General features: G+C 36.6%; 1 protein-coding gene across 1 annotated transcript in view; it reads left to right on the top strand.

The window, feature by feature from the left end:
- The window catches only part of NUP98 (nucleoporin 98 and 96 precursor), a 92,998-nt gene that overhangs the window by 10,260 nt on the left and 70,785 nt on the right, over nt 1-11,953 (top strand). The window contains exons 8-9 of the mRNA XM_042780961.1: nt 6,392-6,526; nt 8,910-9,048. Coding sequence (XP_042636895.1) covers nt 6,392-6,526; nt 8,910-9,048 — 274 coding nt within the window. The remainder of the gene's footprint in view (nt 1-6,391; nt 6,527-8,909; nt 9,049-11,953) is intronic.

Below are 11,953 nucleotides of genomic sequence, written 5' to 3'. Positions count from 1 at the left end.
TTGGTACTGAAAAAAAAAAAGAGAGAGATGAAGATTACTTCTAAAGAGACTGATGAAACCCCAAGACTGTGGCCTGAGGCACCGTTTGGGCTGTATTTACTCCCTTTGCTTAATTCTTTTACCACCATAATTATTATTTTATTTTTTTTTTAAGTGTTATTGTGATTTGGGTGAAAGTTTATAAAGCAAATTCATCTTCCATACAGGAGTTCACATATACTTTGTCTCATGACATTGACTACAGTCTCCCACAATCCTTTGTTTAACCTTTAGCCAAACAATAGACAGGCCTAGTAGCTGAACAACAACACCAGGGAGATGAACTCCTTAGAACACTCAGCCATTATCAGAAGGGCAGCATTTGCACAGGAAGTCAGGCAGGAATGTGTAGGTAAGAAGGACACAGGGACAGAGCAACCACAGGGAGGAGGTGGGAGAAGAGCTTTTAAATTGTGGGGATTATAATCAATGTCATGAAACAAAATGTGTGTGAACTGTTGATTGTAAAATGAATTTGCTTTGTAAAATTGCACCCAAATCACAATAAAAAGGGGGAATAAAAAAAGACAGTATGGGACTGGCATAAGGATAAACACATAGATAGTGGAATAGAATTGATAGTTTAGAAATAAACCTTCACATTTATGTCAGTGGGTTTTCAACAAGGATGCCAACACAATTTAATGGAAAAAGAATAGTCTTTTCAACAAATGGATATCCACATGCAGAAGAATGAAATTGAGCCCTTTCCTCACACGATAAGAAGAAATTAACTCAAAATGGATCAAAGACCTAAATGTAAGGGCTAAAACTATAAAAACTCTTAGAAAAAAATGGGAGTAAATCTTCATAACTTTGGGTAAGGCAGTAGTTTCTTAGGTATAACACCAAAAGCCAAGCAACAAAAGAAAAAGTATATGAATTGGACTTCGTCAGAATTAAAACTTCCATTCCTCAAAGGGTGCTATCAGGAGAATGGAAAAACAACCCATAGTCTGGGAAGAAATATTTGCAGATGATTTATCTGATAAAGGCTATTGTTGTTAGGTGCCGTCGAGTCATATCCGACTCATAGCGACCCTATGCACAGCAGAACGAAACGCTGTCTGGTCTTGTGCCAGTCTCACGATCCTTGCTATACCTGAGTCCAGATAAAGGGTATATAGCCAGAATATAAAAAAGAACTCTTAGAACTAAGAGGACAACACCATAACCCAACAACTCCAATGATTAGAAAAAGCAAGAAAAGCTTATAGTCTCCAGAAAAAAAATATAATGAAGATGAGAGTAGAAATGAAACATAACAGAAAAACAGTAGAAAAAAATCAAGACTAGAAGTTGTTTCTTTGAAAGATTAACAAAATGAATAGACCACTGGCAAATTTAAAGAAAAGGAAGATTCACATAACACGAATAATAAATGAAATGGGAAACATCAAAACAGAACTGACTGAAATGAAAAAGGTAATAACAATACTGTGAAGAATTTTACTCCAACAGATTTGAAAACCTAAAATGGAAAAATTTCTAGAAATACAGCAAGCCCTACCTAAACTAACAGACTGAGATGGAAACTTGAACAGACCCATAACAAAAGAAGAAATTGAGGAGGTAATTAAAAGAAAAAAAATCCCCACAAAAAAAGTCCTGGCCCAGATGTCTCCATTGGAGAATTCTGTCAAACTTTGAGAGAAGAGTTGACACCTATCCTACCCAAGCTATTCCAAAGCATAGAAAAGGATGGAATAGTCCCAGGTTCATTCTATGAAGCAAGTATAATCCTGATACAAGAAACTCACCTTAGACACAAAGACAAAAAATAGACTAAAAATCAAAGGTTGGAAAAAGATCTATCAAGCAAATGGCAATCAAAAAGGGCAGAAGTGGCAATATTAATTTCTGATAAAATAAGACTTTAAGACAAAAATGACCATAAGAGACAGGGAAGGATATTATATAATGATTAAAGGATCAATTGAACAAGAGGACAAAACCATAATAAATATCTATGCACCCATTGAAAGAGCCCCAGAATACATAAATCAGATTTTAACAGAATTAAAAAGACAAAAAGATCAATCCACAATAATAGCAGGAGACTTTAATACACCACTATCAATAAAAGATAGAACAACTGGAAAGAAACTCATCAAAGATACAGGAGAACTGTTTTGTTTACTTCATGCCGCTTACAGGAAATACCACAGGTGGATAGCTTTAATAAACAGGAGTTTATTCTCTTATAGTTTCATAGGCTAGAAGTCCTAGTTCCAAGTGCCAGCCTTGAAAGCTGAAACCGTTCCCTTGCCAACAGGAACCAGATAAGGATGCCCTCTATCTCCATTTCTATTCAGCACTGTAATTCAATCAGTAATTTTATATAGAATGGAAAGAGACCTTGGGTAAGTAAAGCACTACTGAAGAAGAATAACAAAGTAGGAGGTCTCACACTCCCAGATCTCAAAACCTACCACAGTTTTCAAAACAGCCCAGTATTGGTACAGTGATGGACACATAGACCAGTGGAATGGAACTGAGAACCCAGAAATAGATCCATCAACTTGTGGTTAGCATGTCTTTCACAAAGGGCCAGAATCCATTAGATGGGTAAGAGATGGTGTTTTTCACAAATGGTGGTAGTGCTGGCAGACTGAACATCCATTTGCAGAAAAATGAAACAAGATCCATACCTTACTTCACACACAAAAACTAACAACAGATGGATCAAAGACTTAAATGTGAAACGTAAAACTATAAAATTCTTCAAAGAAAAAATAGGGGCAAACTTAGGGGCCCTAATTTATGGCATAAATAAACTATCAAGCATAACCCAAGATGCACAAAAAGCAGAAGATATACTAGACGATTGGGACCTTCTGAAAATTAGATTCTTAGGTGCATCAAAAGACTTCTCCAAATGAGTAAAAAGAGAACCTGCAGATTGGGGAAAAGTATTCGGCAGTGACATACCAGACAAAAGACTTATCTCTAAAATTTATAGAAAACTCCAACACTTCAATATCAATAAGACAATCCAGTGGAAAAATGGGCAGAATATAGGAACAGACACTTAGCCAAAGATGATTGTGGTGGTTCTGTTTTTGTGTCAGCTCAGCTGAGACTGGTTGAGTGGATGGGCACCTGGATGTAGTTATTCCCCATGGTGGACTGGTAATTAACTCTATGGTGGAATCTATTGGAGCAGCTGAGGAGCTGCTTTGGGTATGTGCTCTGCTTCCTATATATAAGAAACAGCTTTGGGAATAGTCTCTAGCTTATGGCAGCTTGAACCTTGCATTTAGCCATGTCATTCAGCAGCCTGCCATGCTCTGCTGACCTGGGGACTTCCAATGGACTTAAATTAATGGCCTGCCATGTGGTTTGGTAACATTGGGATGGTGCCTTTTTACTTGTCAACCTTGGGCTTGTCAGTCTCAGCAGCCAGCAGCTGTCTGAGGGAAGAAAAGCCTCTAGCTCCAGAGGGCCAGGAGCAGGAGGCAGAGCTGAAGCCCAAGGTTGAAGGGCTTTCACCCAGCCCCTAGAGCCTGGCACTTTGAACTTGGACTTAAAGCCTCCAAACTGTAAGAGAATAAACTTCTGTTTGTTAAGGCCATCCCATTTGTGGTATATTCTTGTTAGAGTGACACTAGGTAACCAGAACAAGGATATTCAGGTAGCCAACAAACACATGAAGAATTATTTGTGATTATTAACCATTAGAGAGATGAAAATCAAAATAAGCATGAGATACCATCTCACCTTAGCATTAATAGTAGAGTTTAACAAGACAGAAAATAACAAATGCTGGTGGGAATATGGAGGGATTGAGACTCTCATACACTGCTGGTGGGACTGTAAAATAATATAACCAATGTAGAAATCATCATGGTGATGCCTTAAAAAGTTGGAAATGGAAATAGCATTTGATCCAGCAATCCCATTACTAGGTATATATCCTGAAGTAGTGAGAGGCAGGCCTATGCATACCCATGTTCATCACAGCACTACTCAAAATAGCAAAGAGATGGAAACAACCTAAGTTCTCATCAACTGAAGAATATATAAAGAAACTGTGGTACATACACACAGTGGAATACTATGCAACCCTAAAGAATAATGTAGAATCTACAACACATCGCACAATGTGGATAAACTTAGAGAATATTATGCTGAGTGAAATCAGTCAATTATAGAAAGATTAATATCGTATTGTTGTTATGTGCTATCAAGTTGGACCCTACCCATAGCGACCCCTCCTTGGGTTTCTGAGGCAGTATTTCTATGGAAGTAGATTGCCTAATCTTTCTTCTGAGGAATGGCTGGTGGGTTTGAACCGCCAACCTTCTGGTCAGCAGTCAGATGCCTTAGGCACTATGCCATCAGAGCTCCCTCATTGGTTGTTAGGGAAATGCAAATCAGAAACACAGTAGTATGCCACTTCATACCCACCACAAAGGCTGTATTAAAAAGACAATAGGAAGTGTTAGTAAAGATGTAGAGAAATTGGAACCTTCCTGCTTTGCTGGTGGGAATGTAAAGTGATACAGCTGCTGTGGAATACAGTTTGGTGGTTCTTCAAAATGTTAAACACAGAATTTCCACATGAGCCAACGTTTACATCCTAGGTATATAACCAGGAGAAATAGAAACACAAAAATTTGTACACTAATGTTTGTAACACCAGGATTCCAAATAGCCAAAAAGTAGAAACAAATCAAATGTCCGTCCATCAGCCAATGAATGTACAAACAAAATGTGGTATGTTCACACAATGGAATGTTATTTGGCAATAAAAGGAAAAAAAAGTATTGATACTGCAAAATGGATGAATGTTTTAAGTATGCTTAGTGAGAAAAGACAGCCACAAATGACCACATGTTATATGATTCACTTTATATGAAATTTCCAGAATAGACAAATCATAAAAACAGAAAATAGGTTAGCTGTTGACCAGGCTTAAGGGGGAGGCATGGTGAGTGGTAATGGAAACAGGATTTTTTGGGGGCGATGACAAAATGTTCTAAACGTAGTTGCACAACTCTGTGAACATATTGGAAAATCACTGAATGAAAAAAACTGAAAAGCAAACTCACTGCCATCGAGTTGATTCAGACTCATAGCAACCCCTTTGGGATTCTGAGGCAGTAAATCTTTATGGAAATAGATTACCCCATCTTCCTTCTGTGGAGTGGCTGGTGTGTTTGAACCTCCAGCCTTCTGGTTAGCAGTCAAGTGCCTTAGGCACCATGTCACCAGAGCTCCTGAAAAAAATCGCTGAATAGTATACTTTAAATCGATGACTGTTATAATATGTAAATTATGCCTTAGTAAAGCTGTTTTTAAATATAGTACAGTGAATTCTTAATTCAGCCATAGCCCATTAGCACAGTATTCCTCTTTTATTACAAAAGCCAAGCCAAACCCACTGCTGTCGAGTTGATTCTAACTCAGCAACCCTCTGGAACATAGTAGAACTTCCCGGTAGGGTTTTCAAGGCTGTAAATCTTTGAGGAAATAGAGTACTTCATCTTTCTCCTTTGAAGCAGCTGGTGGGTTTGAACACTGACATTTTGGCCAGCAGCCAAATGCCTTAACCATGTGGTGCCAGGGCACCTTTTCTTCTTTCACTGACTAATGTGTAAATAAAAATACCTTGTTAAACATTGGTGCAAGCTTCCCTCACTGAAAAGAGTGTAGTTTTCCAATTTCAGATGAAGACTTTTTAACATTATGCTTCTTTGTCTATTCAATTGACTTGAATATTTCCAGTTACTTGAGTTAAAATCCATTTGGCCTAATGTTTTTAAAATGAGTCACCCTGTCATACCATTTTGTCTTCAGTATTGCAACCCTCTCACATCTCTTAGAAGCACTAGATTTTTGAGTCTGTATTCCCCAGCACAAGAGTTACTGTAAAGTACCCAGAATCTTAAGAGTTTGTCATCTTGGGAACAATAGGGACTTACATGTAGGTATGAATTTGTGGTCCTGCCACTCAGGAGCTATGACATCTTGGTTATTTTTCAACTGCTGTAAGCTCTATTTCATTTGGGAAGTAGGGATTGTCCCCGCTTTTAAGTTTGTTGTTAGGAAAAGAGATGCACTATGTAAAGTAACATAGTGTCTGTCACATAGAAAACTTAAAAAAAAAAAATGGTTAACAGTCTACTTCAGTAAAGATTGGAAACCCTATGGCGGTCACTGAATCAGAATTGACTTGATGGCAGTGCATTTGGTTTTTGGTTATTATCATTAATCTGGTAATCTTCATGATTCAGAATCAATTTGTGGGCAGATGGTTTTTTTTGTTCTGTTTTTTTTTTTTTTTTTTTTTAAAGTTTCCTAAGAAAACTGCTGTGGGTATCTTTTAATCTAGATTAACCTTTTGCAGGGTTTATTTGGAGTAACCCAAGCCTCACAGCCTGGTCTTTTTGGGACAGCTACAAACACCAGCAGTGGGACAGCATTTGGAACAGGAACGGGTCTCTTTGGGCAGACCAGTACTGGATTTGGTGCTGTTGGTTCGGTAAGTTTTTACAGTTGATGATAACTTGAAATCATGTATAAATCTGTTAAAAGGGCTTTCTAAGTAAAGATTTGACTGTCTTTTAAATATATACTGTATATACTGTGTAATTTGATGTTGAGAACAACTAAAAACTATTTCATGTAAAGTAGGTAATTTCAGTAGGTTTGTTGTCACCTAGTAAATTATTTTCTTTTTAAAACTTCTTTGCCTTAATGCTTGTGTGCAGTTTACTTCTGATAGCAAAGGTGGAGTTTAATTGAGCTGTTAAAATCAGATATATATATTTTTAAGATTAAAATCCAGTGCTTTTTTTTTTTTTTTTTAATTTTACTGGGTTGGGTGAAAGTTTACAAACCAAATTCATCTTCTGTATAGCAGTTCACATACACTTTGTCTCATGACATTGACTGTGATCTCCTACATTGTAACAGTTCTCCTCCCACTTCTTCCCTGTAGCCACCTCCTCCCTATGTCCTTTCCTCCTATCCACTCCTGCCCCCTGAGGTGTCTCCCTGTGCATAAACAGCCCTTCTATTCCCCCATGATTGATCTCTCCAAGGAGTATATCTACCTAATGTAAACGTTCAGCTCATATGCCTGTCTTTTGTTTGGCTGGAAGCCACAGGATTGGATTCAATCCCATACCTGAAGGGCAGCTAGGGCCCATAGTCTTGGGGGTTTTACCAGGTTCTACCAGACCCGCAAACCTGGTCCACTTCTCCCCACCTTTTTTTTTTTTTTTAATGATTTTGAGTTTTGTTCCACATTGTTCTCACTCTATCCAGGATCTCCTAGATAGATAGGAACGGGTTCCGAGTGGTTGACAGTGGTAGCCGGGCACCATCTAGTTCTTCTGGTCTCATAGTCATATAGGCTGAGGATTGCATAGTGTACCAGTCCCTTGGACCAGTTGTTTCCATGTGTCTTTGGTTTGATACTGGAGACTAAATTATTTTCAGTTTAAATAGAATTTTAAGGGAAAAGTTGCTATTTTGGAATGTAGTTGACCTAGAAATAATAGTAAATTCTATATTACTACTTAAAAATAACTGGTTATATGAGAATCAGTATGAAATAACCAATTTGCATTATGTGTCCCTTATATGTAGCTTTGAACTTGCTATTGTGGGTAGTTAAAAAAACAAAAAAGAAACAAAATCTGTGAAACATATGCTTCTATTTTCATTGTTAGATCTGATGTTTCTGAACTTAATTTGGTGAGAAATCAAGAAACTTACATAATGTTTGAGATGTTGTTGTTGTTAGGTGCTGTCGAGTTGGCTTCAAATATAGTGACCCTGTGTACAACAGAGCAAAGCACTGCCCAGTCCTAAAGTAATATATCAGACAGTGTTTGACTACTGTTCATAAGATTTTCACTGGCCAGTAGTATGGGACGTGGATGGCCCTTTCCTTCTTCTGAGTCTGTCTTTGTCTGGAAGCTCTGCTGAAACTTGTCCACCATGGCGGACCCCGTTGGTATTTGAAATACTGGTAGCATAGCTTTCAGCCTCACAGCAACATGCAAGGCACCACAATACAACAAACTGACAGACATAATACTTGAGAGGCTTCTTAATATTTTATTTTAATCAAGATACAATTAAAAAAAAAAAAAGATATAATCTACCTGCTCCTGTGTTGTTGTTGTTGTTGTTATTCGCTATGAGTCGGGGCCGACTCGATGGCAAATAACAACAACAACAACAACAACACAGTTTACCCATTTAAGATTTCAATTTATTGATTTTTAGTATAGTCACAAGTTGTAAAAGTATTGTATCACAACCAATTTTAGAACATTGTCATTACCCCAAAAAGGAACTCCCTCCTTATTAACATCACTCCCCCTTCTCTCTAACGGCCTAATTCTAGTCAACCACTAATCTACTTTCTGTCTGTATGGATTTGCATATTCTGAACATTTCATGTAAATGTCATGGTACAACAGTATGGTATTTGGTAACTGGGTTTTTTCACTTAGCATAATGTTTTCAAGGTTCATCTATGTTGTAGTGTGTTTAAGTTTTTTATTGCAACTGTTCCTACTGGCAAGTTAAATTCTTGATGAGGCATTTCTGTTTCAAAGTAAAAAAATGTTTGGTTGCTTAGTTATTTTTTTTCTCCTAGACTTTAATGAAAATCCTGTGTTGCGGAGAGGTTTTCAGGCTAGCACACTGTGTTTTGTAAAATCAATCTGCTCAGATTATTTTGATTTGTTTTTCTGATAGTTTTTGTTCATTATTCTTTATAAATGTTATGATATCTCTCTTCCAACCCACTTCCCCACCCAATGCAGTATACCTGAAGTAGCCTCTCTTTACTGTTGCATGTATACCTTTATATTATTTTACATTTATCTGTGTTTTGTTCTTTTTAGACCCTGTTTGGCAATAACAAGCTTACTACATTTGGAACCAGCACAACCAGTGCTCCTTCATTTGGTACAACCAGTGGCGGGCTCTTTGGTAACAAACCAACCCTGACTTTAGGAACCAATACAAACACTTCCAATTTTGGTACATATAAAAAGCAGGTTTGACTCTCTTAAAGTTACACTGCCTATACCACACGTCATTCTCCTGATTCATACGATTGGGAATGTTTAAAAATTCTCAGGTAAGCCATGGCTTGGTATGAGGTATCAGAGGGAAAAGAAAATCATGGACGTGAGTTAAGAAAATTAGAAGAGATATAAATTGCCTTTCCTTGTATAAATTCTATTGTCTTTCTACTTTGGACAAAATGTACTTGCAGAGTACCTAGCAGAAAGTTCATTGTCTCATGGAGATAGTTTTTTATTTTTTCCAAAATAAGGAAAATTATTTTCTTTGGGTTACTTGACCAGTAACTGAGAAGGCATAAATGAGACATATTTGGTTAAGATAACACATTCTTTTAGGCCAGTTTTCAAACTTGGAAATAGTGTACAGGAGATAGTTTGATGATTCTTACTGAAAGTTGAAACCTTCCTGATTTTAGAGATCATACAGTAGTTTTCTGGCTGTTTCAATAATTTTATTTTTCTGACTCTATAACAGTACATGTTCATTGTAAAAATAGAAAAATACAGATAAAATTTAACAATCAAGTAAAAAACAAACAGAAAATCCTAAACTATGCTTCAGAGATATGCTGGAAATTTTAAAACCAGTATCTTAAATGTCTCCTGACATTAGCTCATTTAGTTTTCAAATAAATTTAATATTATTTGTGTTAAATAAGATATGGGAAGTTGACTTTATTTTCAAATATCTGTTGAGGTCTCATGTGCCAGATGCATCACTTAGGGACTGATTGACTCTTTTTTGAGAGATGAGCACAAAGATAATGGCCATTTGGTATAGTTCAGCAGTTACACTGTCCTTTAGTCTGTTTTTGAAGAATCTTATACTAGAGAAAAAGAACATATTAAACATTCATTTGAAGATTATATGTTTTCACAGAAGTACATGAAGGAGGAAGATAGGTCTTTGTCAGCTACCAATTCCTAAATTTATGTATTTTGTTTGGTTTTTACAGTCCCTTTTAACCCTGTTGCTTGCTTATTCCTAGTAATGATTATAGTTCTGCCTATGATTCTTTTTGGTTATATCTTACTTGAAAGCACAGCTTTGAGGTAGTGGATTTGGTTAGCATAGGTAAGATACCTAGTTTTGTATTTATGTTTCTTATCTATAAAATTAGAATGGGCAAGATATGTAAGGGGGGGATACATCATTACTTCTCAACCTTTTTTTTTATTATTACTCCTTCTCCAGGTCTACAAAGTAAACCTTTTTCCCTACTCATCCTTTCTCCCATGAAATTTTAGTTCCTCAGACATACAATGTATTTCTTTATGTACTGTGGCAATTTGTACTACCACCAAGCCAAACCAAACCAAACCAGACCCACTGCATCAAGTCAGTTCTGCTTCGTAGCAACCCTATAGAGAGTAGAACTGCCCCATAAGGTTTCCAGAGCTGTAAATCTTTATAGAAGCAGACTGCCTCATCTTTCTCCTGTCGATGAGCTTCTGGTAGGTTCAAACTGCTGACTTTTTGGTTAGCAGGTAAATGTTTTAACCACTGCACCTCCAGAGCTCCTTTGGACAACACAAACCGTTATAATGTCTATGATTTTTCAGCCCTCCCATAAAAACAGTTTTTGCCCCTTTGGGAATATATAGGCTTAACAAAAAGCTCTTCTTGTTGTATACTTCATTTTCAGAATTGTTACTTTTATCTGACCAGGGTGCTTATATAGGGTATACTTGATAAAAATAGGCTGTACTTTTAAAATATATTTGATATTATACCATGGTTATAGATTTCTGATTTGCTTGAGGATTTTTTTTGTTGTATGAATTTATTTACACCTAAGTTCAGTGATTTGAAATTGAAAGCCCTAATCTTGATCTAGCTTGCGTGCTGAATTTGAATTGTCTTTAATTTTAATTTGTAAAATTGTTTTTGAAATAACAGGGTTGGTAAACTTTTGTAAGTGATAATCAGAGGGAATGTGTGGTATAAACAGTGTAAATTGGGACTTAATTCCCTTGTGTGGGTTTGAGGTAGTTCACCAGTATCTCCTTTTCTTCTGTTTATGAGACTGAAACATCCTTTCTGGTTAAATTTTAACTCAAAAGAAATGCAGTGTTTCCATGTTTGTTTGTTTTTAAATAAAAAAGTTGATTGTGCTTGTATAGGCAGCCCTCCATTTTTGTGGTATCTCTATTTAGCACAATTCAAGAAAAGATTTAATGAATGCATGATTCAAATATATTGTGATTATATCAGATTTCTTGCCTGGCTTTTAAAATGACATTAGAAATACATTTCTTTTGAAACTGTTATATTCTTTTACTTCAACTTTTTTTCTTGAGATAATCCAAATATTCCAACCACTGTTATCAGGTCAATTCCGACTCATAGCAATGTTACAAAACAGAGTAGAATTGCCCCATTGTGTTTCCAAGACTGTAGATCTTTACAGAAGCAGAATGCTTCATCTTTGTCCTGCAGAACAGCTAATGGCTTTGAACCACCAACCATTTTATTAACAGCTGAATGCCTTAGCCACTGCACTACCAGAGCTCCTTATCAAATACTAGGCATGACAAAGTATGATAATCTTAGTTGGTGATGCTGTGGTATATTCTAAAATATTCTCTTTGCTATCTTTTGGACTTCGTTTCCCTCCATGATACTAAAAAGTGACGTCAAGGGCTTGCCAAACATGTTTTTTTCTGGCCAGTAATTGACTTTTTTTTTCTCCCCTATCTCCCTTATCCTGGGAGGATAATGGTATGTTCATTAGCTATTATGTTGATATTTAGCTTCAGAAGGAGTGCAGTTTGTAGGTATAGCTGAACAAATGAGAATAATAGCAATAGTACAATCTAGGTATCTTTGGGGGGGAGACCTCTGGTTTTTAAAGGTG

This window comes from Orycteropus afer, unplaced genomic scaffold (assembly GCF_000298275.1).
Source record: "Orycteropus afer afer isolate SDZICR_OR568_19922 unplaced genomic scaffold, OryAfe1.0 scaffold00074, whole genome shotgun sequence".
Classification (NCBI taxonomy): domain Eukaryota; kingdom Metazoa; phylum Chordata; class Mammalia; order Tubulidentata; family Orycteropodidae; genus Orycteropus; species Orycteropus afer.
This window is presented reverse-complemented; position numbering and strand designations above follow the sequence as displayed.